Consider the following 27,921-nt stretch of genomic DNA (forward strand, 5'->3'; position numbering starts at 1 on the left):
AAAAACAGTACTTCTGTCTTGTCAGGATTCAACCTCAATCTGTTAGCCGCCATCCATCCTTATACATGTCTTATACATGGATAGTGCATATGCCCAGTTTCTAAATTTGGGGTCCCCCAAAGTAGGGGTGTCTTATACATGGGGGCGTCTTATACACGGAAAAATATGGTACTTTGTGGACTTCAGCGTCAGGTCATTGAAGACAAGGTGCAGCTGCTGTACAGGGTGACATAAACTAGCACAAGGTGGTTCTATTAGTAGGGAGATAGGCTTGACGCTGCTCTATCTCTTTGCAGAGGATGCAATCCTAGGTTAGAAGTGAGTAGTTGCAAAGTAGCTTTCTGACACATTTGAGTAAGACCCATTTGTATAACTCCTGCTATTTCCATAAATGATATTTTTACTAGAGGCTTATGTGAATTGCTGAAACAGGCACACAGCCTAAAAGGTAAATACTGTTTAGGGAAGCTTTTAATATCTGAAGGACTATGTGTATCTGAAGAAGTGTGCATGCACACGAAAGCTCATACCAAGAACTAACTTAGTTGGTCTTTAAGGTGCTACTGGAAGGAATTTTTTTATTTTGACTATGGCAGACCAACACGGCTACCTATCTGTAACTGAAGGACTATTGTATTTTAATATTTTGTTGGAAGCTGCCCAGAGTTGCTGGGGAAACCCAGCCAGATGGGCGGAGTATAAATAATGAATTGCTGTTGTTGTTGTTGTTGTTGTTGTTGTTGTTATGTTAAAGCTATGGTTTTCCCAGTAGTGATGTATGGAAGTGAGAGCTGGACTATAAAGAAGGCTGATCGCCGAAGAATTGATGCTTTTGAGTTATGGTGCTGGAGGAGACTCTTGAGAGTCCCATGGACTGCAAGAAGATCAAACGTATCCATTCTTCAGGAAATCAGCCCTGCGTGCTCACTGGAAGGACAAATCCTGAAGCTGAGACTCCAAGACTTTGGCCACCTCATGAGAAGAGAAGACTCCCTGGAAAAGACCCTGATGTTGGGAAAGATGGAGGGCACAAGGAGAAGGGGACGACAGAGGACGAGATGGTGGGACAGTGTTCTTGAAGCTACAAACATGAGTCTGACCAAACTGCGGGAGGCAGTGGAAGACAGGAGTGCCTGGCGTGCTCTGGTCTAGGGGGTCACGAAAAGGCGGACACGACTAAACAACTAAACATCATCATCATCATCATCATCATTATTATTATTATTATTACACATATATGTATATATTGCCATTTTAGGGCAATTTCCTGTTTGCTTTGAGCCTTAATTCAAATCTCTGAATAGTTATTCTAAAATTCAGTTTACATTGCTAGATATCATGTGAGATAAGTTTTTCAAAACTAAAATCAAGAGTTATCTTAGGTCCACTATGAGTCAATCTGAGCTCTCTGGCTTAGCCATCTTGTCAGCTGAAAACAAAGTAGCAAAAGGAAATGATTTTGATGACCCGATTTCAAAATTTGCAGAGAACAAAGTGGGGGGGGGGAATGTTTTGAGTGCTTTTGCTCACAATGTTAAGTAAATAAACCAGAAAATAACACTTGCAACTGTAAGCATCTTATTTTTCCTTCTTTTTATAATTTAAGGGGGGTGGTGACAAGCAAAACAGCCCCCCCTTGAGGGAGTGCTATGAACAGGCGAAGGGGGGAATTGCAACTGCCAGAAAAGGAGCTCAGCTCCGTTTGCAGGAGGAGCGTGGGAACCCCCCCCCCCCGAGAACGGGGAAAGTGTCAATTCCAAGCGGATACAATGTGTCTGGTATTGGCCCAATGTTAGCCTATGTGAGAACTCTCGGGGAAGGAAAGCAGGAGGCGTCCCCCAAAAAGCATCTCTGGAAGTCTGCAGTGTGCGCTAGAGAGAAAAACGCAGCGGTCAGATCTGGGCACGCTGGGCTTTGCAAGGGTTAAAGGGAACTCAGCTGCATTCCTAGAGAGGAAGCAAGAGGGGGCCAGGTCCTCCAGAGCCAAGGCCCCTCCCTCCCCAGTCCTTTCCTGCAAGGAAGGGGGGTGTTGCTTTGTGTCTCTGCTGCAAGGGCTGCCTCGCTGCCCCCTCCCGGGATCTGGTGAGTCTCCTCTCTCTCTCTCTGGGATCTGGTGGGGGTCCCAGGGCTGCAGCAGGGGAGGGGGCCTGGGGGGCCTGATCTGCTCCTGCAGGGGGGGGGACCCCAAGTCAGGGAGGAGAGGGTCCTGCCAGGGAGGGGCCAGGTCTGCCACGCTCTCCTTCCTGCAGATCAGAGGGTCCCAAAATCATTTGGCCCTCCGCCCCCCCTTTCAGAAAAAATCTCCCTCCTTTAAACAAAGGAGTCCCTGGGACTTTAACTCTGTGTGACATCGCTCAGCCTCATTGCACAACGGACGAAAAATGTTGAAATGGTTTTCCAAAGCTGCCCCCCCCTTTCAGAAAAAAACTGACTCCCCCGAAATCTCCCTTCTTTACACAAAGGAGTCCCTAGGACTTTAACTCAGCGTCATTGCACAACAGAGGAAACGTGCAAATGGTTTTCCAAAGCTGGACGAGGAGGTGGACTAGCCCCCCCCCCAAAAAAAAAGGTGGGAGAGAAAGGCCAGGAATAAAGAGAGGGATCCCAGCCCAGAGTCTGGCTGCTGCATTGGGGACCAGCTGCCCAGTGGTCTCCCAGGGCAACTCCCAGGGCCGGATTTAGGTTTGATGAGGCCCTAAGCTCCTGAAGGTAATGGGGCCCTTTATATGTCCAGCTGTCCTTTGTCAACAACAAATAGTCGCTGGGTTTTTGTTGTTGTTGAATATATGCTATATGGTTATTTATGGACCTAATAGTTATTTGCACCTGTTGCCATGCTACCAGTACTTGCAGAATGTAGACATCCTATATATAGAAATGAGCAAACCAGTGATATTTTAGGAAGCAGGCTAGCAGGCGGGGCCCATGACTTACATCATAGCAGCCTACACAACACAAAACACTGTTGCTGTAAGTAGGTTTTATTTTATCCAGGTTTTTCTCCCTTTAATTTTTTGGGGACCCCCCAAGAAAGTGGGACCCTAAGCTATTTTTTTTTTAGCTTATAAATAAATCTGGCCCTGGCAGCTCCCCACGGAAGCCACTGCAGCAATCCCCTCGCACCCAGAGCAGGGCATCCCAGGACCACATCCTCTCTCTCCCAAAGGGATTGTTGCTGGAAAACTGGCCGGAAATCGACGCTGCTACTCACTGAGCCTCCAGGGACCTTGGCATCAATGGCTGTGTGTGTGTTAAGCTATATAAGAGAATAATAATAATAAATTGGCCGCCTAAATTTCAAGGGAGGTTTCTTTGGCCCCGTCCACTTGGCCCTCAGAGCAAAGAAAAAGGGACCCCACCCCAGGAGTCTGTCTGGAGAGCGGCAGAGAGTCCAAGTGCAAGAAAAGGAGACAGAAGCAGGGGAGTGGGGGTGGGGGGAGAACAACTCCTGAGGACCCTCGGGTGAGGACCCCCACTAGAGCCAGGCATCCATTATTCACAAGATACAAATGACTCCCTTATCAGTCAGTTCAGACTTCATGCATTGACTGGAAGGCAGGAGAAACCAGGCTGATTCATCTCCCAGAAATCCCTTCCGTTGCCTCCACATTTTGCATTGCAATCTTCCTTCTAGGAGGGCTAGAGGCTGCTTCCTCCTCCTCCTTTTTAGAAAGATAGCTCAGAGTCTGGGCTGTGGTGCAGTCCTACCCTGGTTCCCAGCAAGACTCATCCATGTTTCCTCAGGGAATCTTTTTTTTCTCCCGATATTGTACAGCTTTTGTAACAGAACAATGTATTTGCTTTGTAGGATTTGCTAGAGCTTCTCATTAAGACAGACAGAATTTGGCAGAAGACCAAAGGGTTCCTTCCAATCTCTCAGAGGCTTCCTGAGAGCACAGATGGATGAGCGAGACTCAGCTGGCCCTGAAGCAGGAAGAGGCCATGTCATCCAAACTGGGAGGAGTGGGGGATTCTGGGGAAACTCCGTGCAGAAGATCCTGGGTGAGGAGGACACCCTCCGCTCAAAGATGCAGAGCCAGCAGGTGAGGCAGTTCTGCTGCCAGGAGGCCAAAGGACCCCGAGAGGTTTGCAGCCGACTCTACCACCTTTGCCACCAGTGGCTGAAGCCAGAAAGGCACACGAAAGCTGAGATGCTGGACCTGGTGATCTTGGAGCAGTTCCTGGCTGTCCTTCCCCTGGAGATGGAGAGCTGGGTGAGGGACTGTGGAGCGGAGACCAGTTCGCAGGCGGTGGCCCTGGCCGAAGGTTTCCTCCTGAGTCAGGCAGAGGAGAGGAAGCAGGTGAGAGAGACTTTCCTCTGGATACTCCCAAGGGGCTCCAAACAGGACAGAGAACATCCCATCATGCTCTACTGTTGGCCCATCTGTTTTCTGGGAAGGCATCCATGGAATGAGATCTAACACCCTGAATGTTTTTGACTTTGTCATTCTCTTTCTAATATTTCTCACCATTCTCTGTTTTGAATCCTCGTTTCTTTCTCAGGGAAAGGATCTTTTTGCAGAAATGGACCTGGATTCCTGTGAGGCAGAGAGGCCTCCGTTGGACACCAGAGAGAGGCCACTGGGTAAGGAGGAAGGTGGTGTTTCTCTGTCTGGTCTCATTCTGTTGGTTTTCCAACTCCTGTGTGAATCCTTTTCATCTTTCGTTGGGTGATAGTTGGGGCCAAGAGCCCAGAGGAGGGGAAATATATATTTCTTTTTTATAAATGATTTTTATTTGTTTTGCATATAATCACATTACATAACATCGTATCCTCTTGTTTTATCTCTTTGGCTCAACTGAGCCTAACAACTTCCCTTCCTCCCGTCTGATGGTTTAAAAAATTAAACTTTCCATGTTTACATTTTGCTTCGTTTCCTATCCTTGTTATATCATTACCTAAAATATTATATTACTCAACCTGAATAGGTAGCAATTTCACCTTACAAATCTTCAGATAACTCTGCTAATGATGTTAATTGCTTACGGTTGTCGTTCAAATATAATACAAATTTGTTCTAGTCCTTTTGGAATGCTTGGTCTCGCTGATTCGGATTCTTCCCACCAGTTTCGCCAGTTCTGCAAAGTCCATCATTTTCATCTGCCACCCTTCTTTTGTTGGTAACTCCTGGCGTTTCCATCTTTGGGCTAACAAAATTCTTGCCACAATTGTTGCATATAAGAACAATTTTTTATCTTGTCTCGGTATCTCTCTACCCACTATACTTCATAAAAAAGCTTCTGGTTTTTTAACAAAGGTGTCTTTAAACATTTTCTTTGACTCATTATATATCATTTCCCAGAAAGCCTTTACCTCTTTACATGTCCATCACATATGGTAAAAAGTACCTTCCTTTTCCTTACATTTCCAGCATTCATTTTTTGTTCTATACATTTTGGCCAGTTTAACTGGTGTTAAATACCACCTGTACATCATTTTCATAACATTTTCTTTAAGCGTACTGCATGCTATGAAGTTAATACTTTCATTCCATAACCTCTCCCAATCTTCTAACTGTATATTATGTCCAATATCTTTAGCCCATTGTATCATTAATGATTTTACCTCCTCATCTTTAGTATGCCATTCCAATAATAATTTATACATTTTGGACAATATTTTTGTCTTATCATTCAATAAATCTATCTCAAATCTAGATATTTTTTTTCAAAACCATTTTTCTTTTTATCCTCTTTAAACCCTTCATTTATCTGATGATAATGCAACCAATCCCTCAGTAATTCTTTTGTTTCCTCAAACGTTTTTAATTTTAACTGGTTTCCTTCCTCCACCACTAAATCTCTGTAGGTGGCTCATTTTTCTTCCATATTTTTTTTTTAACTGCAATTGCTTCCAATAGTGAAAGCCACCATGGAGTTTTACATTCTAATAGACTTTTATATCTATTCCACACCTCATAAATTGTCTTTCTTATAATGTGGTTCAGGAAATCTTTATGCATTTTTACCTTCTCATACAGTAAATAGCATGCCATCCAAATCTGTTATCATATCCTTCCAGATCTAACTTGCTGTTGTTTGTTAAGGGACTGGATTTTGTTAAAGAATAGAGATCTGTTAGATCAGGAAATATTTTTCTTCACAACTAACATCTGAAATGCACCCAAATATCCAAATGCACTCAGCAGGCGAGACTTTCTCAAAGGCCCACTGTAGTTTAGATGCACTGATTCACCTGTGAGAGAAGCAGGCACTCTGGGCCTCCCCCTTACCTTTTTCCTCTTGCAGGTGACACAGTGATACTGGCTAGACCTCTTCATCCATCTCTGAATGGGGACAGAATGGAAGCAGCGGCTGTGGATCCAGATCAGGTCAGGGGAAGCTGCCTTGTGGGGACAGAGGCCAAGGGGTGGAACAATGTCCTAGCTCAAGGAGTGGTGATGAACAACAGTTTTGTCTCAGAGGAGGACATTTCCCTTTTTATTTCAGGGTCCAGTGTGCTTTGAAAATGTTGCTGTTTATTTCACGGACGAGGAATGGGGTTTGCTGGATCCTGACCAGAGAGCTCTGCATAAGGACGTCATGGCGGAGAATCATGAGATCGTGGCCTCTCTTGGTAAGGCTCCTGTCAGGTCTGGCAAGGCTCTCCCAAACAAGACATGACAGGCTGGAAACTGTTTTACCTTCTGATTTATTAAGCAATTACCGAGCTCAGTAGCCTGGCTTCTGTAATCCATCAATCACTACCAGAGTCAGTTGCTGCACTGAACTTCCATCATTATCCCAGGCAACCTAAATTCCACCTCTGGGTCCCCCCGGTTCTGGTCCTGCGCAAAGCTAATACCTTATTCTTTCTTCTAGTATTCAGGGAGTCTCGTTCTGTCAGCCCCCCCCCCTTTGTCTAGAGTAGATTCAAACGGTTCCCCTCCTCCTGCGGCTTGCTCTGTGTTGTTTTGACATTCCACAGGCTGCATTCTAGAGCTTATCTCTTCCTAGGTGAAGGACTCCAGCTCCTGCTCCCCCCAGTTTGCACTCCCTCCTCTCTGGATTTCTCGCTTTCTGTCAGACGGAAAGCATCCCTGACAGCTCCCTTTGGGATCAAAATATCTGTTTTTAAATTCAAAGCAGCTCTCTATATTTTCACAGAACTCAATAACAACCAGGATTACAGTATTCCCACAATTAACGTTGAACAGGAAATTACTTTTTTTCTGTGAGTGTCCTTCCTCCAGTTGTTTTTGTTGTTTATTCATTTAGTCGTGTCCGACTCTTCATGACCCCCTGGACCAGAGCACGCCAGGCACTCCTGTCTTCCACTGCCTCCCGCAGTTTGGTCAGATTCATGTTTGTAGCTTCGAGAACACTGTCCAACCATCTCGTCCTCTGTCATCCCCTTCTCCTTGTGCCCTCCATCTTTCCCAACATCAGGAAATGATGTTCCCTTCCATAGGCGCCGACTCCATGGGGCCTGAGGGGGCCCAAGCCCCCTCAAAAATTCGTTTGGGGGGGCTCCGCCCCCCAATAATCTCGGGCGCCCCTCCAGCATCAATCCCCACGCCCGCGCCGCCAGCCCCCGACGGGCACCCTCTCCCCGGCTTGCCAGCTCCGCGCGCGCTCCTCCTTCCCTCGCGCAGCTTGTTTTGAAATTCCCCTTCCAGCTCCGCCGCGGCTCGCCCGCTCCCTCCGCCCTCGCCGCCGCCGCCTCCTCCTCCTCCTCCAGTCCCCTCCCCTCGGCTGTCCCCGGCACAGGCTGCCTCACATACGCGGCTGCAGGCAGCCCCTGGAATGGAGTCCCCGCGCGCGGAAGGGAGTGGTGGGCGCGCAAAAGGAGAGAAAGCCGCCGGCGCGCGGAAGGGGCCGGTGGATGGATGGACCGGCGGGCGGTGGAGTCACCTGGCTGGAGGGAGGTGGCGCGCAGCGGAGCTTCCAGGAGCGGCGGCAAGCATAGGCGCCGACTCCATGGGGCCTGAGGGGGCCCGAGCCCCCTCAAAAATTCGTTGGGGGGGCTCCGCCCCAATAATCTCGGGCGCCCCTCCAGCAGAGCGCCACCGCCGCCCCTCCCCCAGCCCAAAATGCACAGGGTCGGGCTGCATGCCTCCTGCCCTCCCTCCCGAGCAAAAGCTCCACCCAATTTCCTTCGGAGCTGATTAATAGGCGCAGCACGCTCTCCCCTATTCGCTCACGAGGAGGCGGCGCCACTTTATCTGCATATTCATGAGCTTATTTATTATTCATGAGCTTTCCGCGGGCTCCCCCAATGTTTTTTATAAGTCGGCGCCCCTGTTCCATTCCTCCAGTTACAGCTTCTTAAACAATTATCAGCATGGTCTGAACTACCTAGACCATTTTATTTGTAAACTTCAGAGTTGTTAGGGAAGTTTAAGTAGCTTCTGTCAGGTTTTCTGTTTTTGTTCTTGCTCCAGTCAGTCCTTGGCTGACAAAAGAGAAGACTGACATTAGAAATGGAAGGGTTGCCATGATGGAGCCTGTCAGAGCTGCTTCCAGATCCTAGCTCACAGAGGATCACGCTAGCCAGCGATCATTTTGTAAAAGTCTTTATTGAGTTACAGTTTCCATTCTCAAGCTGCTGTGTGCAACTCTACGTCTTATGGGTTAGACCGGCGAAGCTCCGTCTGAGTCTCCGCCCCCTGTACACCAGCTAAATGCCCTAGCCTTACTCCACCTTTTCCGCCTGACCGTTCTTCTCTGGGTCCCTCTGCCCCCCGTGGTCTCTTCCTTCCGGGACGCTTCTGACGCTGACCCCCCGGACCCTTCTGTCTCCTTGCGTCGGGCTTTAGGACCTGGCTCCCTTTCCGGGCTGCTTACTGCGCCACCTTCCTGTGCATTTGAACTTGGCGCGCGCGCCCAACCTTCCACTCTCCGCCTGACCGTTTCTTCGCTCCCCGATAGAGGTGTGGCCACTCCTGACTCATGCCCTCCCTCCTGCTGCGAGCTGCCAGAGCTCGGTACCTGGCGCCCTTCCTCTCCACTGCGTTCTGTTGGTGATGCTGGTCCCGATTTCCAACTGCTGCTCTCTGAGCCCCCTCTGGACCCTTCTTCCTGGGGTGTCCCCCTAGGCTCCCCCCTTGCTCTGGCCACTGGCGCCCCTTCCTGTGAATCTTCTGATTCACTGGAAAGACTCGGAGATCTCGGGTCGTCGTCATCACTCATCTTTTCTTCTGCCTCCTCCCCTTCGCTCTCTGTTTCCTCCCTTGCCCTCGCCTCTGCTCCTGAACCCCTGACAGAGCCAAACAAAATCGATTCAAGAGAAGAGCCAGGCTTATCGAATCACAGGTTCCCCAAAGGATGTCAGTTGATCCCCATTAATTAATGCACCCAACCCTTCAGAAAACCATCCATCTAATAATAATAATAATAATAATAAATTTTATTTATATCCCGCCCTCCCCAGCCGAAGCCGGGCTCAGGGCGGCTAACAACAATAAAACATTACAAAAGTACAACATAAACAACATTCTAAAATCATTCATTATAAAAATTAATTAATTCAAGCCACTAGCAACCATTGGGCCAGAGCTCTGTGAAGATTGCCGAGGGAGGGAGTCAGGCTGTGCCCTGGCCAAAGGCCTGGTGGAACAGCTCTGTCTTGCAGGCCCTGCGGAAGGATGTCAAGTCCCGCAGGGCCCTGGTCTCTTGTGACAGAGTGTTCCACCAGATCGGAGCCACAGCCGAAAAAGCCCTGGCTCTAGTTGAGGCCAGCCTAACTTCTCTGTGGCCTGGGACCTTCAAGATGTTTTTATTTGAAGACCGTAGGTTTCTCTGTGGGGCATACCAGGAGAGGCGGTCCTGTAGGTACGAGGGTCCTAGGCCATATAGGGCTTTAAAGGTTAAAACCAGCACCTTAAACCTGATCCTGTACTCCACCGGGAGCCAGTGCAGCTGGTATAGCACCGGGTGAATGTGATCTCGCAGCGAAGACCTCGTAAGGAGTCTCGCTGCAGCATTCTGCACCCGCTGGAGTTTTTGGGTCAGTCTCAAGGGCAGCCCCACGTAGAGCGAGTTATAATAATCCAGTCTGGAGGTGACCGTCGCGTGGATCACAGTGGCTAGGTCAGGGCGAGAGAGGTAAGGAGCCAACTGCTTAGCTTGGCGGAGATGAAAAAATGCCGCCTTTGTTATAGCTGCAATCTGCGCCTCCATGGAAAGGGAGGTGTCGAAGATTACACCCAAACTCTTAACGGACGGTGCTGGCACTAATTGCGCCCCCGCAAGAGATGGGAGTTGCCCCCCCAATCCCATATCGCCCCGTCCCAGCCACAGGACCTCTGTCTTCGAAGGATTTAGCTTCAACCGGCTCCCACGTAACCATCCAGCCACAGCTTCCAAACATCTGGTCAGTGTGTCTGGGGCCGAGTCAGGATGGCCATCCATCAACAGATAGAGTTGGGTGTCATCGGCATACTGATGACAACCCAGCCCAAAACTCCGAACAAGCTGGGCGAGGGGGCGCATAAAGATGTTGAAAAGCATCGGGGAGAGTATCGCACCCTGAGGTACTCCACACACCAAGGAGTGGCGCGATGACAATTCCCCCCCAAGCGCCACCCTCTGTCCCCGACCAGAGAGAAACGAGCGCAGCCATTGAAGGACTGTGCCCTGGATCCCCACGTCGGCAAGGCGGTGGTCCAGAAGTTCGTGATCGACCATGTCGAAAGCTGCTGATAGATCTAGAAGAATCAGCAGCCCCGACCCACCTCGATCCAGCTGTCTACGAAGGTCATCTGTTAGAGCGACCAGAGCCGTCTCGGTCCCATGACCAGCGCGGAAGCCGGACTGGAATGGATCCAGAGCCGATGTTTCATCCAGAAACCCACCAAGCTGTTCAGCAACTGCTCTCTCAATCACCTTACCCAGGAACGGAAGATTCGAAACCGGGCGGTAATTGGATAGATCTAAAGGATCTAATGATATTTTCTTTAAGAGCAGGCGCACCACTGCCTCCTTCAGTTCCCCTGGGAATGTCCCCGTGCCGAGGGACAAATTGATGATATCCCCCAGGAGGGCCCGCACCTCATCTGGACACGCTCTAATCAGCCAAGACGGGCACGGGTCGAGAGGACAGGTGGTGGGCTTTCCAGCTCGGAGGAGTCTGTCCACATCGGCTGGGGATATCTGGTCGAAGTGGTCCAATACTGGACCCGAGGACAGTCGAGGGGCCTCCAGTTCCTTTATTGTATCCAAATTGGCAGGGAGGTCATGGCGGAGCGACAAGACCTTCTCCGCAAAAAAGCTCGCAAGTGCCTCACAGCCGTGTGTCAATTTGTTATTTAAATTTGGCTGTCCCTCAAGGGACGTTAAAGACCTGATTATACTAAATAATTGCGCTGGGCGAGAGCTAGCGGATGCAATGGAGGCCGAGAAGTATGACTTCTTAGCAGCCTTCACCGCCATCTCGTAGGTTTTCATAAAAGCCCTATAAGATGTTCTTGAGGCTCCGTCACGGGCACCCCGCCATACTCGCTCTAGCCGTCTGAGGTCCCGCTTCATTTTCCGGAGCTCCTCGGTAAACCAGGGAGCCCGGTTTCTGCGGGGTCGCAGAGGGCGCTTAGGTGCGATCTCATCGATGGCTGCCAGGAGCTGGGCATTCCAGCCCTCAACAAGCTCAGTCAATGAGTCGCCAGGGGGAGCAAGGTCCCGCAAGGCTTGGCGGAATCTCTCAGGGTCCATCAGCCTCTGCGGGCGAGCCCAAATTGGCTCGCCACCTAAGCAGGGTGGGGGTGGAAAGTCAATCCTGGCTTTCAGAGCGTAGTGATCAGACGATGGCACCTTCGTCGAAGGAGACATGATCACATCTATACCGACGCCAAAGATCAAATCCAGCGTGTGGCCTGCTTGATGTGTGGGGCCCGAAACAAACTGGGAGAGCCCTAGTGTCGCCATGGAAGACACCAGGTCCAGAGCCTGTGAGGAGGGAGTGGCATCAGCATGGATGTTGAAGTCCCCCAATACCAATAGGTTAGGGAACTCCAAGGCCCAGCCGGCCACCGCCTCCAATAGGCCTGACAGGGTGGCTGCTGGTGCGCTAGGTGGCCGGTACACCAGCCAGACAGCCAAGCTCTCCTCGGAGCCCCACACTAGGCCAACACATTCGATGCCGGGGATCGATGGCGATGGTAGAGCCCTGAAAGGACAATCTTCCCGGATTAATAATGCCACCCCTCCCCCCCGGCCCACAGTCCGCAACTGGTGGAGGACAGAGAAACCCGGGGGCGCCATCTCTCGTAAGGTAACTGTTGCCCCTTCGCGCACCCAGGTCTCCGTCACACAAGCCAGGTCGACCCCCTGCGAGATAAAGAAGTCTCGCAGGGTGGCGGTTTTATTGCCTATAGACCTGGCATTGCACAGCACCAGTGACGGAGGTGAGTAATCCTTGCTCACCCTACCCTCGTCCCTCGGGATGGGGCGCAGATTGGAAAGGGTACGAGCGTATCCATATCTTGATCTAACCTAACCGACTTGTGTTATTCCCCAGTGACCAGTGTTAAAAGGTATTCTTCATTAATTTCTCCCAGAGGCTTTAATCCATTTCTCTCTTCATTGCAGGTAGTGATGAACTGGAAATCAAGAACAAGGGTGACCATGACAAAATATCCACAGTGGAGAAGCAGTATAAATATATTGAATGTGGAAAAAGTTCCCATTCCTCTTCCCATCAAATAAATCCCATTGGGAAGAAACCTTATAGGTGCTTGGAATGTGGAAAGAGCTTCAGTCAGAGCACCCATCTCACTTCCCATCAAAGAATTCATACAAGAGAGAAACCATATAATTGTTTGGAATGTGAAAAGAGCTTCGGTAACAGCTCCTCTCTCACTTCCCATCAGAGAATTCATACAGGGGAGAAGCCCTATCAGTGTGGGGAATGTGGAAGGAGCTTTAGTCAGAGTGGCCATCTCACTTCCCATCAAAGAATGCATACAGGGGAGAAACCCTATCAGTGTGTGGAATGTGGAAAGAGCTTCACTACAATCTCCTCTCTGAGTTCCCATCAGAGAATTCATACAGGGGAGAAACCCTATCAGTGTGGGGAATGTGGAAAGAGCTTCAGTAACAGCTTCTCTCTCACATCTCATCAAAGAATTCATACAGGGGAAAAACCCTATCAGTGTGGGGAATGTGGAAAGAGCTTTAGTCAGAGTGGCCATCTCACTTCCCATCAAAGAATTCATACAGGTGAGAAACCCTATCAGTGCATGGAATGTGGAAAGAGCTTCAGTTTGAGCTCTTATCTCACTTCCCATCAAAGAACTCATACAGGGGAGAAACCCTATCAGTGCATGGAATGTGGAAAGAGCTTCAGTCAGGGCTCCTCTCTCACTTCCCATCAAAGAATTCACACAGGGGAGAAACCCTATCAGTGCACGGAATGTGGAAAGAGCTTCAGTTGGAGCTCCGATTTCACTTCCCACCAAAAAATTCATACAGGGGAGAAACCCTATCAATGTTTGGAATGTGGAAAGAGCTTCAGTTTGAGCTCCTATCTCACTTCCCATCAAAGAATTCATACAGGGGAGAAACCTTATCAGTGCATGCAGTGTGGAAAGAGCTTCAGGAAGAGCTCCCATCTCACTGCGCATCAAATAATTCATACAGGGGAGAAACGTTATCATTGCTTGGAATGTGGAAAGAGCTTCAGTCACAGCCACAGTCTCGCTTCCCATCAAAGAATTCATACAGGGGAGAAACCCTATCAGTGCGTGGAATGTGGAAAGAGCTTCAGTACAAGCTCCGATCTCACTAAACATCAAAGAATTCATACAGGGGAGAAACCCTATCAGTGCGTGGAATGTGGAAAGACCTTCAGTACACGCTCCTATCTCACTTTCCATCAAAGAATTCATACAGAGGAGAAACCCTTCATTATACAGCTTTAGGAGCCAGGCAAATACGCACCTTTTTAACCAGGCCTTTGGCTGATTGACATCTAATGCCCTTTTAAAATATGGTGGGGATGGGGGTTACAGATGTGTATTTTGTGGTTTTATATTGTGCTTTTATGTTGTAACTGTCCTGAGACCTGTGGGTGTAGACAATAGGAGCCAACTCTTAGAGGCCAATGGTTCTTTGCCCCCTAATAAGATATTTGAGGGGGCCACCCCCCAGTTGATAGGCATTGCCATTCAAATGGTATGCATAATAATACTAATAATAATACTAATAATAATTTATTATTTATACCCTGCCCATCTGGCTTAGTTTCTCCAGCCACTCTCGGTGGCTCCCAATCGAGTGTTAAGAACAATACAGCATTAAATATTAAAAACTTCCCTAAACAGGGCTGCCTTCAGATGTCTTTTAAAGATAGGATAGCTACTTATTTCCTTCACATCTGAAGGGAGGGTGTTCCACAGGGTGGGCGCCACTACCAAAAAGGCCCTCTGTCTGGTTCCCTGTAACCTCACTTCTCACAATGAGTGAACCGCCAGAAGGCCTTTGGCGCTGGATCTCAGAGTCTGGGCTGAACAATGGGTGGAGATGCTCCTTCAGGTATGCAGGATCCTGTGATTTATTGTGCAAGGTGGGCCTTACCTTGCCCCCCACCAATATTTTATTCAAGTTGGCACCACTGAGTCGGGTGGTATTCAAATTAAATAAATACATAAATCGCTTTCCTTTGCACATGTTCCAGCTTGTGTTGTGATCTTTTCGAGTAATCAAATTATACTTGTAGCACATGGCAGGATGAAAGTCTTCAACTTCATCAGGACAAGTTATTTGTTTTTTACTGTTGTAGCCATTGCTTTCTGAAAATTCATCTTCTATACCATGAAGATAAATCAAAGTAATTAAAAAAAAGAGAGAAGGGGAAAACGTGCACTATTCCATTAATCTGCTTGCATGTGTTGAGTGTTATTTGGAGACTGTAATTTCAGTAATTTCACATTATCTATGTGTTTCTGTGTGTTCAGCACACATGATTGCAGGTGAGACTGAATAAAACACTTCCTAGGAAATTCCCTTTGACTGCTTCTGTACTGTTTCAAATGTGACTTCACTTACACATAAGATCGTATTTATTGCTGAAAAATCATGTCATCTTTGGCTCCTTAATCTCTACTCCAACAAATCTTGCACTTAACATGAGTAACTTCTTTCCCACAATTTCTTAGGTGGAAATAACTGATATTGGAAAGGAGGTATACCTTTTCCCTCAAAGTTTTGGACGAGGTTAAAGTGGGAAATCCCAAGGGAGATTTTGCTTAACCGAGCTTCAATTCAGCAGGTGAGACTGGATTTTCACAGGGCACAGCTACAGAATAATGATAGAAAGTTCTCCAACCTTGGTGGGTGGGCGGAATTTCTTTTCAATTGTTTTTATTGATTTTCCAGATTATTACAGGTCGTTGCCAACTTAATTCAATTCAGTACAATTTTCCAAAACATGTTTCCCACTCTCCTTGTAAGATATTGTGGTAATCATTCACTTCTTTGAAAGCCAGCATCAATCTGTGTTTTTATTTATCTGTTGCAATAGGACAGAGCTCACTCAATGTGCTAGTTAAGAAGATCTGCCCCAAGGCACATCAGGACAAAAGCTGATAAAGTAGTTCAAACACAGCAAACAGAGAGTCCTAAAACACACTTAAACATACGTTGGGAAAGATAGAAATAAAATAAGCATAGTTTGGATGGCCAAAGCTAAGATTCCTGCATTGGGTCCCTCTTAAGATTCTGTGAGGAAACCAACCTCATGGATTCCAATAGAAAATTCTTTTAAAATCATTTATGGACATTTAAAAACCTTTGGAGAAGTAGTGTCCCTTGCTTTGAACATAATTGTCTATGCTTTACACTCCGCAGGAAGGCCTATTCATAAAGAAGCAAGTTTTCTTTCTTCAGCTTTATTTTGTGCCCAGTGTCAAATTAGTCTTATGGACCCCATCTCTTTGACATCTGATGGGAGGGCGTTCCACAGGGAGGGCACCACCACCGAGAAGGCCCTCTGCCTGGTTTCCTGTAACTCTCACAGCGAGGGAACCAGCAGAAGATCCTTGGAGCTCAGCATCTGGGCTGAATAATGGGGGTGAAGATGCTCCTTCAGGTATACTGGGCTGAGGCTGTTTAGGGCTTTAAAGGTCAACACCAACCTGCCCTGTACTCAGAATGTACCTGCACCTCCATGGACAGCTGTGAGTCCAAGAATATTCACAGGCTGTGCACTTAGTCCTTCAGGAGCACAGTTACCCCTTTCAGGACCAGGAAGTCACTCACACCCACCCACCCACCCCCTTCCCCCTAAAACAGTACTTCTGTCTTGTCCGGATTCAACTTCAATCTGTTAGACACCATCCATCCTCCAACGGCCTCCAGACACTCGCACAGGACATTCACTGTCTCCACTGGTTCTGATTTAAAGAAGAGGTGGAGCTGGGTATCATCCACATACTGGTGGACACCCAGCCCACACCCCCTGATTATCTCTCCCAGTGGCTTCATATAGATGTTGAAAAGCATTGGGGAGAGGACAGAGCCCTGAGGCACCCCACAAGTGAGAGCCCAACAACACTTTCTGGACATGACCCAGGCGGAAGGAGCAGAACCACTGTATAACTGTGCCCCCATCTCCCAACTCCTCTAGCTGTTCCAGAAGGATGGTATCAAAGGCCACTGAGAGTTCCAGCAGAACTAGGAATCAGCTTTCACCTTTGTCCCTAGCCCGCTGGAGATCATTGACCAGTGCAACCAAGGCAGTTTCACTCCAATGATGAGACAGAAGACCCGGCAGAAGACACATCACTCCCTATTCTTCCCTAACTGCAAAATGTTGCATATCCTTTGCTGAATCTGCTGGGTCTTCACACTGTACACAATGGGATTAAGAAGTGGTGGGACTGCAACATAGATGTTGGCCATAAGCATGTGAACAATGGGGGAAAGGTGCTTCCCATATCGATGTGCCATACTTACGCCAATCATTGGGACGTAGAAAATCAAGATGGCAGCAATGTGGGATACGCAGGTGTTGAGAGCCTTCAGACACTCTTTGCGGGAGGCAATGCTCAAAACTGTCTTCAGGATCAGAATATAAGATACAAGAATGATGAGAGCATCCAACACTACAGTGCACATGGCTACGATCAAACCATATAGGACGTTGACTCTGGTGTCTGCACAGGCTAACTTCATGGCATCTTGGTGGAGACAGTAGGAATGAGAAAGGACATTGGATCTGCAGAAAGGGAGACGCTTAATAAGAAAGGGGATGGGGAAGCAGACAGACAGGCCTCTCGAAAAGAGAATTATACCAATTTTCACAATTACAGAATTTGAGAGCAGTGATCTGTATCTCAGTGGATCACGGATGGCAATGAATCGGTCAAAAGCCATTGCCACAAGAATGCCAGACTCTGCCCATTGAAATATATAGATAAAGAACATCTGGCTGATGCAGGCAATGAATGGGATTTCCCTTGAGTCAAACCAATAGACTCCCAGCATTGTTGGCATGGTGGACATGGAGAGGCCCAGATCCGAGCAGGCGAGCAGGCAAAGGAAGAAGTACATGGGCTCATGGAGGCTTGGGTCAATCTTGATGACATAGAGGATCATGATGTTCCCAAGCAGAGTCAGGGAGTAGAGCACAAACAGTGGGAAGGCCACCCAAGAGTTCTTCTCCTGCATCCCAGGGATGCCAATCAGGACAAAGGTGTGGTGGCTCACAAGGCTGCTGTTGAATCTGGTGATGGAGGACATTGTTCCCCAAGTGTATTTGGTGGGAAAATGCTAAGTTGTAATAAGCTGTGAATATCTGCTATAAAGGACTTTGGGAAATACTCAAGTTGTAGGCAAGTGTTCAGGTGCTTTCTCTGTGCCTGAGAGTGGAGCCCCAAACTTATTTAGGGAAGGAAAGTTAGTCCTCAGTGCTCATCCTGTCCTGTGCAGAAAAGCTCCCCAACTCGAATATTAAGTCAATCTCCGGCACTCACCCTCCTCCAAGCAGTGTGATTTTTTAAAAAAGAAGGTCTATGCCATTATACCTGGCTCTTTTGTCAAAGAGACACTTAAAGCATCTTACAAAGTTGAGTAAGAAATTGCATAAGAGTCCTCACCCTCGAAATTACTATATGAAAGACATGACATGAAAAGAAAGAGGGATGGAGTGGGGTGGAGGGTGATTGGGAATGCTTTCTCAAATTAAATTATTACAATGAACACTTGAGGTGGCAACAGTCCAGCAACTCAAAGGCTGCTGGTCTCTCAGCAGATGCAATGACACAGCAGCCTGGTGGAATTTCACCATCATTTGTGTAGCCGATGAATCTCAAAAGCCAGCAGAATACAGATGATAGGGGATCTGATAGATATTCTCCAACATGGACTCGCTAATAGAGAGTAGGTGTCATGTTGAGGGCCTAGAAATCTAAACAGGGAGATGAATAATAGAACTGTAGAGTTGGAAAGGACCCCTGCAAAGCAGGAATGAGAAGTCCTGTGTTCAAAATCTTTTTTCAGCCACAAAGTCACTGGATGGTCTCTCCCCGACTCTGTTATCCAAGAATGATACTGGTTTACAGTGCAGGGCTTCTGGGAGGATCAAAGAGAGAAAATGCGCAGAGTAATTTAATTCTTACATGCTCTATCAAAGTGTGAAGTGTTGTTGTTGAGTATTGGCGATGGAGATCTCATCGTGTGGCTCTGGCAAATTCACAGCCTCTCCATTTCTCCTCTGCAAAATAGAAATAAACACCACAGTGTAATAGTTAAATTAGAAAGGATATATCTAAATGACGGAATGGATAGTTAAATGGGGAGGATTGGACATGTCTCACCCTAGCTCCTCCTCTTCTGAGAAGACATTGAAACGGAGGTCCTGAATTTTTCACCTCCAGTGGGTGAAAGGGTTGTGACCAGAAATTGAAATCAGTTTGACTTTTAAAAAATTAATTTACAAAAAAACCAACAACCAAACATTCAATAATACAGAGAGAGAGAGAGAGAGAGAGAGACCTCGAGGTACAAACACCTCAGGTTACAAACGCTTCAGGTTACAAACTCTGCTAACGTGGAATATTTACCTCAAGTTGAGAACTTTAACCCAGGATGAGAATGGAAATCGTGTGCCAGTGGCGCAGCGGCAACAAGAAGCCCTATTACCAAAAGCATGCTTCTAGTTAAGAACAGTTTCAGGTTAAGAATGGATCTCTGGAATGAATTAAGTTCGTAACTAGAGGTACCACTGTATATGAATACAAAAATCCAAACAATGTTCAATAAAAGGTTCTAAGAACTAGATTAGAATATGATAAAGAGAGCCAAGTGGAACTTAGCTGTCATTTTAAAAGCGACTTGCAGACATCAATGTTCTTAAGTGGTGGTTAACGCAGAGAAGTCAGGTATTTGGAATATAGGAGCCAGAAAGCCCCAAATAGAAATTCATTCCAAGTAAAAATGTTCAAAATGTTCCATAAAATGTTCAAAATAAAATGGTGAAGTGTGACATCCCTCTCCCCCGCGTGGGAAACCAAGGGCACAGCAGTAAAAACTCCAGGTTATTGGTTCCTGTTCCAGAAATCCACTTGCTTTCCTGACTGGCCCAAACCTTCTCCCCAATGTGAAATTCTTAAATGAATCCCAGTCTCACTCTGGCTAGCCCAGCGTGAATTGCAGCATTTTCCCCTTTGATGACAATGAGCTTAATGGCCATCATATTGATAATTACGGTATGTTCTCATCAAAGTACAGTACACTAGTACTTAATGCATATGATACTTCAACATATCATCACCATCTGAAATTACCAAAAAAGAACTCTGAGTAATATCCACAATATTTAGCTGACCACCTCCAATAAAATATAGCATACAACACGGGAATAAAATCGGAAACAAATGCAAGCCATCGCCATAATCTCATGGCCTCCTGACTGATGATGATCTCTCTGAAGTCAATCAAAGGAAAACTCATCTGCTTTATATCTCATGAATTTGCCTGAATTTAGGACAGAGGACACAAACCTGACATGAGTTGTCCCAGGATGAATGCTGAGTCTGCCTTTGCTGTTCCATGAGGGATTCTGCCTATGCTTTTTATGGCAGGAAGGGTTATAGTGATAATGTTTACCCTTAGGGAGACAAGCTGTTCCGAGACTGTTAGATATCTGGGCAGAGATTTTTGAAATCCCGATGGCAGTTACTAGGGAATCTCCACACATCCTGTCCAAGGGCCTGCGGTTCTACTCCCAGAGGCATTCCAGAGACCACCTGGGCTCCCACCTTCCATGAAACCAGAGAACTTGGATGTAGATGGACTATAAAGAGAGAGAGGGACCCTCTTCCCCACAGATCTGAGGACCACTAAAATGTGTGTGTTTAAGCAAAAGGATGACATTATCGTCCTCTAGATTTAAATGAGGTTGAAATAGTAAATGTATCATTTCAAACCAAGGAAAGACCTCACTTGGAAAAACAATATAAGTCAGGTGATTAGGAAGGCCCAACAGAGACTCCATTTCCTCAGGGTCTTGCGAAAGAACAATGTTAAACAACAATTGATGACCTCCTTCTACTGGTCCACAATAGAAGGTGTCCTCTCATATTGTATCACAGTGTGGTACGTTGGCTTGACAGCCATGGACAGAAAGTCTTTACAGAGGGTGGTGAACACAGCACATGATATTATGGGCTGTCCCCTGAGCCCGCTAGATAACATTGCAAGGGATTGTTGCCTTAGGAGAGTGAGAAGAATTCTCAGGGATGATTCATACCCCGACTTGCAGCTCTTTAATCTTCTACCCTCAGACAGGAGATATAGAAGTATGATCAGTTGTACCAAGAGGCTAAAATACAGTTTCTATCCATGGGCTGTTAGGCTCCCTGCATCTATTTTGAACAAATACCCTGATAATAATAATAATAATAATAATAATAATAATAATAATAATAATAATAAATTTTATTCAAGGTCGGCTTCAGGGCGGCTAACAAGCAATAATAAAAACAAGTTGAATGAATACAACTTAAAAACAAGATTAAAATACAACATTAAAACATTGAAACGTTAAAATGCAGCCTCATCACAGGAGGAGAAAGGAAAAAGAAAGAAGGGGAGGGAATCAAATTGACTCCAAGCTAAAGGCCAGGTGGAACAACTATGTCTTACAGGCCCTGCGGAAAGAAATCAGATCCTGCAGGGCCCTGGTCTCATGAGACAGAGCGTTCCACCAGGTCAGAGCCACCACTGAGAAGGCCCTGACCCTGGCGGAGGATAATCTGACTTCCTTAGGGCCCGGGGCCTCTAGGGTGTTGCTATTTATGGACCTTAAGATCCTCCGTGGGGCATACCAGGAGAGGTGGTCCCATAGGTACAAGGGTCCTAGGCCGTGGTCTTTATGTCTCTTGCTATGAACAAATAAACAAACCACCTTTATAGATTAGTTAATCAAGTAGTGTCCACAAAGAATCCTACTTTTAACACTGATATTTTTAGTATGCTCAGATGCGAACGCCAACATATCATTTATGTTTCAGTAGTTTGTATGTAACTCCCATTCAGATATGTTTTTTAAAGATTTACAAATGTTTATATTTGATGTAGTTTTAATAGATACTGCTAAAATTATTATGCTCTGATGCTTGCAGACTATGTTTAATCAAACTTACTAAAGAGGTTGCAGTGCATGTGTTTTGAACGGAGGAGCTATCAAATCCTTTATCGAAGTTAAATATTTTGTGGAATGCCATCTTTCATAATATGGAAATAAATCTCATTCGAAGAAATGATTCAGTATACATCGGGGGGGGGGGGGCAATTTCTTTAATGAATGAACATCGTGATGGAAATAAACAGCTTAATGCCCTACTTGGAAGTATTCATTGGGGGGAAAACTTTTAACGGAAACTGTGCAAAATGGTTTAGGATCTTCCATTTAAAAAGTCAACACATTAAAAGGAAAAAACAGAATACTTATTAAAGAGATATGGAAAAGACTCAAAATTAATCCATCTATCCCTAATTATAAACCACTTTATCTTCTTCTTCAGAAGCAATATCAACACCTACTTATTTTTCAATTGCAAAATGTTGCATATCCTTTGCCGAATCTGCTGGGTCTTCACACTGTACACAATGGGATTGAGAAGTGGTGGGACAGCAACAAATATGTTGGCCATCAGCATGTGGACAATGGGGGAGAGGTGCTTCCCAAATCGATGTACCACACTGATGCCAATCATTGGGATGTAGAAGATCAAGATGGCAGAAATGTGGGCCACACAGGTGTTGAGAGCCTTCAGACACTCTTTTCGAGAAGCAATGCTCAAAACAGTCGTCAGGATCAGAATATAAGATACAAGAATGATCAGAACATCCAGCATTATAGTGCACATGACTACAACCAAGCCATATATGATATTGACTTTTATGCCTGCGCAGGCTAACTTCATGGCATCTTGGTGGAGACAGTAGGAGTGAGAAAGGACATTGGATCTGCAGAAAGTGAGCCGTTTAATGAGAAAGGGGAATGGGAAACAAAAACAGAAACCTCTGGATAAGATAGCTATTCCTATTTTTCCAATGACTGAATTCGATAGAAGTGATTTGTATCTCAGTGGATCACGGATGGCAATCAAGCGATCAAATGCCATTGCCACAAGAATGCCAGACTCTATCTCTTGAAGTATATGGATAAAGAACATCTGGCTGATGCAAGCATTGAATGGGATTTCTCTGAAGTCAAACCAATAGACCCCCAGCATAGTTGGCATTGTTGAGATGCAGAGGCCCAGATCCGAGCAGGCGAGCAGGCAAAGGAAGAAGTACATGGGCTCATGGAGGCTTGGGTCAATCTTGATGACATAGAGGATCGTGATGTTCCCAAGCAGGGTCAGGGCGTAGAGCACAAACAATGGGAAGGCCACCCAAGAGTTCTTCTCTTGCATCCCAGGTATGCCAATCAGGACAAAGGTTTGGTGGCTCATAAGGCTGCTGTTGAAACTGGTGAAGGAGGACATCATTCCCCAGCTGTTGTGGTAGAAAGATTCTAAGGAGTAACAAAATTGATCTGAACGTTAGAGATTCTGATATCCTGCTTCAGTCCAACATGAAATGTTGTTATTAGAGCCTCCATTCAAAGAAGGAGAAACAGTCCTAAAATCAGTGCTAAATTCTTCTTTTATGATGGTCAACTAAGAACCCTATTTTTAATGTTTGAAGTTTTATTCTGCTTTTAGTCCTCTGTTGGGGACTGCCCAGAGTGGCTGGGGAAACTCAGCCAGATGGGCGGGATATAAATAATAAAAGTACAGTATCAACATCATCATTATCATCATCAATCTCAGTCCTCAAAAGTCTCCCTACTCCAACCAGTTCATCTCTTTTATTATTTAAAGCTTCTATACCTGTTTGCTTGCATTTGTCAAGGTGGTGCTGGCTTTTGTGGCCTTGGGAAATTCATTGTTTCTCAATTTCTCATCTGCAGATTTGGACTAACAATCACAGTGTAACTGCTGACATAGAAATGATATATCTAAATGACTAAATGTATAGCAGCATAAGGAATAGGGGGTGGGACAAGTCTCATCCCACCTTCTCCTGCTCCCCCTTTAAAGAACAGGTTGGGCAGCCGTCTGTCATGGATGCTTTGGCTGCCATTCCTTCACCCTTGAGGTTCCTCCCAAATCTACAAGTTTATGATTCCTCTTCTGAGAAGTCAACTTTGAAGCTGAAACGTCCACTGAGCGAAAGGAATGTGACCAGATATGACCAGAGGCTGGAATCGGGGGGCGGGGGCAGAAATTGACTGATTTTATAATTGTGTACATAAAACAAAAATGTACAAATGAGTAGAAATGAGTAGAAATGAATATTAAGAATGGATGAAGGAAGAAAAACTAGGATACCAGGATAACATACCTTTAGGCGCCAGGTGAAAATGTTTCTCTAACACCAGGCTTCTGGCTGGTTGAACAATCTCTGGTCTTTTAAACATTTGTGGGAGCGGAGTCTCTGGTTTGCTTTTATGTTTTGGTTATGCATTTTGCCTTATTTTGTAATGTTATGTTGTGAAGCTCCCTCTGATGTTGGGTGAAGAGCAGTAAACAAATAGAATAGATAAAAATAGTAATTATGATGATCTGGGAAAATAAGATGTGAAACAATCTGCATGAGGAAAAGTGGCTAAAACCTGCAAGACTTAGAACATGCAAGCGTAAAAGTAAAACAGAATAAAATGAAGTATTACTCAAAGCTGTCCATAGTCTGAAGCCTAGAAAAAGCCGCCTCTGTTCATACCTCCGTCATAAGATGGGCCTCTTGCGATAAGAGAGAAGCAAGATCTTCTCAAAGGAATAACAAAGGGCCCCTCTAGGTGACCAATTTATTGAGGATTCATCTTGAGTTGCTTGTGCAAATCTGACAGAGAGGTTAGTGACTTCATTTTCATTCTGCTTGGTTTGTGAGGTGGTTATAAGAGAATGCATATTTATCCTGCCTTCATCCAGATTTGCATTCAGAGCCCTTGCTCATCTATCAGTCACTCATTTGTTCATCCTGCACTTTTCAAGACATTTCCCTGTCACTTTCCAAATTGCAAACAGTCTGTTTTTTAAATAAATATATATAAGAAACAGATTTGTTGTTCTAGGGTGATAGAGCACTCCCACTTTAAATGTGTAAACTGAAAATTCTGGTGCGTGATTGAACGACTCACCTGAAAATATTGGTGGTCTGGAGATGCCCAATGATAACTCAGAGCAACAGAAAATGTCTGTGGGAAAGATGGAGCAGAAAGATCTAATCCAGTATAAAATTATATTGAAAGGCAGGGAGAATTTCTCCCAGGCCCTGTTTGAAGTGCATGTACTGGTGTGTTCTGCTTGATATAGGTTGGGAATAAGATAACCTGAATGATCAACTCACCCTTTATATATGTAGACTGGGACCTCCTGCAGATACCATCTTAGCAAGATGTGGGATCTGCACAATGAAGGAAGCGGACTTCTGGAATTGCCTCCTGAATGGGACCCAGTGTCCCTTTGCAATGGCCTGTTCTTCAATATGAGACAGTGCCGCCTCTGTTGCAATTTGGGCACCTACTGAAGACCCTCCTCTTCAGTCCCAGTTGGCATCTGCACTTTTAGAGTGTTTGTATAAATGAATTCGTTCCTAAATCTCTGTATGGTTTTTATATTGGAATTTTTAAACATATGGAACTGTTTTCAACTGTGTCCCCCCCCCCCCAACTTTCTTGCATATTTCAGCTTTCTTTGTATACTTTCTGGTGGCAACCTTCCCTGGGACTAAGTTGTGAAGGACGGGGAAGAAATCAAATAGATGAAGCAATCAAAGCTAAAAGATTCTTTTTACAATTCTTTACAGCTTCCATTGTCCTCCGTAGTCCTGGACAGCAGATGGACTCTTCCAATATGGATTTCCACATTAAATCCCAGTTTCTCTCTGGCCTGCCCAGTAGCAATTGCAGCATTTTCACTCAAATGATAAAGATGATAATGATGATAAGTTTCATAATAATCATATTGATAATGAAAAGCATGATTATCATCAAAGTTCAGCAGTAGTACAGAAGCATATGCTGCTTTTCCATATGGATATGGATATTAGACTATTATTTTATTGTTATTTGCTGCTAACAATTAACAAAAATGCCTCTGGTATACACAATATTTAACATGGAACATTGGAACAAAAAGCAAGTGTAAACCCTCTTGATCATCTTATAGCCTCATGACTCTGAGCTCAGTCAAGGGAAAACTCACATGCTTTGGATCTCAACGAGTCCTTTGCCCTTACCTGACTTTATGGCACAGGCTGTGAACCTGACCTGGTGAACATGGAACCTGCCAGCTCCTGCCTGTGATGTTCTTGGCAATAAGCATTGTAGAAAAACTGTTTTCCCTCCGGGAAGTGACACCATGGGGCCTAGGTGCCCAGAACTGCTGAACCCACTGAGAGCAGTTATTAGAGAATCCCCAAGGATCCTGTGAAGGGACCTGCAATTCTGTTCTCAGAGGTGTTCTGGAGACCACTCTGTGCTCCCTTGTTCCTTAACACCAGAGAAGTGGGATGCAGGTGGAAATATGCTCAGAGTGGAGTATTGATTTCATGCTCTTTATTTCAGCTCATAGTACAACAGTGCAAATTTCCCCCCAAACCTCTGGCTATATATACATTATTTACACAATGTGTGACCGGCTGATTCAACCCCCCTCTTGGAGCCTGACTGGGCTACTCCTGCAGATGAATCAGGTTGCTGCATTCTAGGATGCTACCTGCCTATTGTTCTAGGATCCAAGCTCAGTACAATCACACCTCATGTTACGTTTGCTTCAGGTTGCGCATTTTCAGGTTGCATCCCGCAGCAGCCTAGAAGTACCAGAAAGGGTTACTTCTGGGTTTTGCGGCTCGTGCATGCGCAGATGCGCAAAATGACATCATGTGCATTCACAGAAGCGGTGAATTGTGACGCTCGCACATGCAGACGTGCAGATGAGGGGTGCGTTCTGCTCATGTTGCGAATGGGCCTCCGGAACGGATTCCGTTTGCAACCAGAGGTACCACTGTACATAACACAGACAGAATATCTTAACCAGGAGGTCTCAACCTACCTCTCTGAGCAGATCCAGGGAGAGAGGTGTGAAAAGGGCAGAACAGCCACACATCCCTTGAAGGGTGCATTTACAGGAGAGACCCCAGCCAGACGATGTGGCACTTAGGGGGCATGAACCAGGCACCCACCTGTTGGCGCCTTCAGCACAGCACAGCCTGGTGCTCCTCTCTGTGAACGCTGGTTCCTCCAATGCTGGGAGTGGAGTGCTGGCCTGCTTTGGGGGCACCTGCTTTGCACCCCCTCAAATACCAGAACCCGGGGGAACTGCCCCTCTGGCATGCCACACACTACGCCCCTGGGCTGCTAAGGCTCTAAGGGTTTCTGCAGCTGCTCGCTCTTCCTGGTGGGCTGAGCCCACTGCTTCCTTCTCTTTTGACTCTTCCTAGACCAAGGTGATGGGTGTGTGTCTGTCTCTGGCTCCTGTGAGGTGGCTGGGACCAGTCAAGAAGAACATAAGAAGAGGCTGCTGGGTTAAGCCAATGGCCAATCTTGTCCAGCCTCCTGCTCCCACATTGAAACCCATAAGTTGGAAACGAAGCCCCAGAGCCCTCTCTGTGTCAGTACGCCTTTGAGCCGATGCCAACAACTGGGTTCAACAACTTCTTCTGCCCCAACTGGGCTAGGTGACTGGGTAGCACTTCCAGAGACCTTCCACTCCTGGAAAGCAGGTCTAAGTGCACTGGACCCACAACTGTCCACTGTGAGCACCAAACTCAGCCGAGTATGAACAACACGGAAGAAAGCTGTGAAGCATAACTTCTTTATTTTCTAATAGCTACTGCAAACTAAACTAAAGAAGTACTGGCTTGCATGAGTGTTGCAACTCTCACTCAGCCATCTAATAACTACAGAGATAACACTAAGACTCACACAGCAAAGAGCAGTTTCCACCCCCTCCTTTCTGAAAACATTGTCAGGAGATTCTTGCAATGGGGGGGGGGATATCCACACTCTGCTCCTGTCATTCCCAACAACTGCTATTCAGAAGCCTTACTGCCTCCAACTATGGAGGCAGACAACAGCTATCATGGCTAGTAGCCATCAATGGTCCTCTCCTCCTCCATGAATCCTCTTTTAAATATGGCTGTCATACGCCTGAGTTTTCTCAGACATATCTGGGATTCGTCTGTTGGGGGAAAAAACTCAACAACTTTTGTGTCCGGATTTTCACATTTTAAAATAAGGCAGCCCCACTTTAAAGCCACCTGAGTTGGAGGCCATCACTGCCTCCTATGGGGCTGGGAGACAGTTCCACAGTTTAACTCTGTGCTGTGTGAAGATGGACTTCCTTTTATCTGTCCTAAATCTTCCAGCATTCCACTTCAATCCCGCTTGGACTACTGCAATGCGCTCTACGTGGGGCTACCTTGGAAGGT

The 27,921-nt window shown here is 46.2% G+C and overlaps 5 protein-coding genes across 16 annotated transcripts in view; 2 read left to right on the forward strand and 3 right to left on the reverse strand.

Moving 5' to 3' along the window:
* The window catches only part of LOC310705090 (uncharacterized protein), a 271,846-nt gene that overhangs the window by 150,866 nt on the left and 93,059 nt on the right, over window positions 1–27,921 (reverse strand). The window lies entirely within an intron of this gene.
* Window positions 1–27,921, forward strand: part of LOC310705032 (uncharacterized protein) — a 357,812-nt gene that overhangs the window by 56,014 nt on the left and 273,877 nt on the right. For 3 of the 12 annotated variants that reach the window (XM_083499303.1, XM_083499304.1, XM_083499297.1), the window contains exon 3: window positions 4,504–4,585. The exons of 3 other annotated variants lie outside the window; for them this stretch is intronic. In XM_083499303.1, coding sequence (XP_083355429.1) covers window positions 4,504–4,585 — 82 coding nt within the window. Of the gene's footprint in view, window positions 1–1,732; window positions 2,083–2,409; window positions 2,710–3,808; window positions 4,302–4,503; window positions 4,586–27,921 lie in introns of those variants that run through there. 6 more of the 12 variants (XM_083499301.1, XM_083499298.1, XM_083499299.1 and 3 more) reach the window with 5 other exon arrangements.
* Window positions 6,340–14,936, forward strand: LOC310705222 (uncharacterized protein). The gene is made up of 2 exons (XM_083499787.1): window positions 6,340–6,577; window positions 12,526–14,936. The coding sequence occupies exons 1-2, from the start codon at window positions 6,544–6,546 to the stop codon at window positions 13,854–13,856; spliced, it is 1,365 nt and encodes a 454-aa protein (XP_083355913.1). The 5' UTR covers window positions 6,340–6,543; the 3' UTR covers window positions 13,857–14,936.
* On the reverse strand, window positions 16,291–17,759 carry LOC310705298 (olfactory receptor 51H1-like). Its single transcript, XM_083499928.1, has one exon. It carries the CDS (start codon window positions 17,674–17,676, stop codon window positions 16,717–16,719), a length of 960 nt encoding a protein of 319 aa, XP_083356054.1. The 5' UTR covers window positions 17,677–17,759; the 3' UTR covers window positions 16,291–16,716.
* On the reverse strand, window positions 21,978–22,934 carry LOC310705299 (olfactory receptor 51H1-like; the record flags this gene model as incomplete). Its single annotated transcript, XM_083499929.1, has 1 exon — window positions 21,978–22,934. The coding sequence occupies one exon, from the start codon at window positions 22,932–22,934 to the stop codon at window positions 21,978–21,980; it is 957 nt and encodes a 318-aa protein (XP_083356055.1).

Source organism: Podarcis liolepis (genome assembly GCF_965112155.1).
Source record: "Podarcis liolepis genome assembly, chromosome: 4".
Classification (NCBI taxonomy): Eukaryota; Metazoa; Chordata; class Lepidosauria; order Squamata; family Lacertidae; genus Podarcis; species Podarcis liolepis.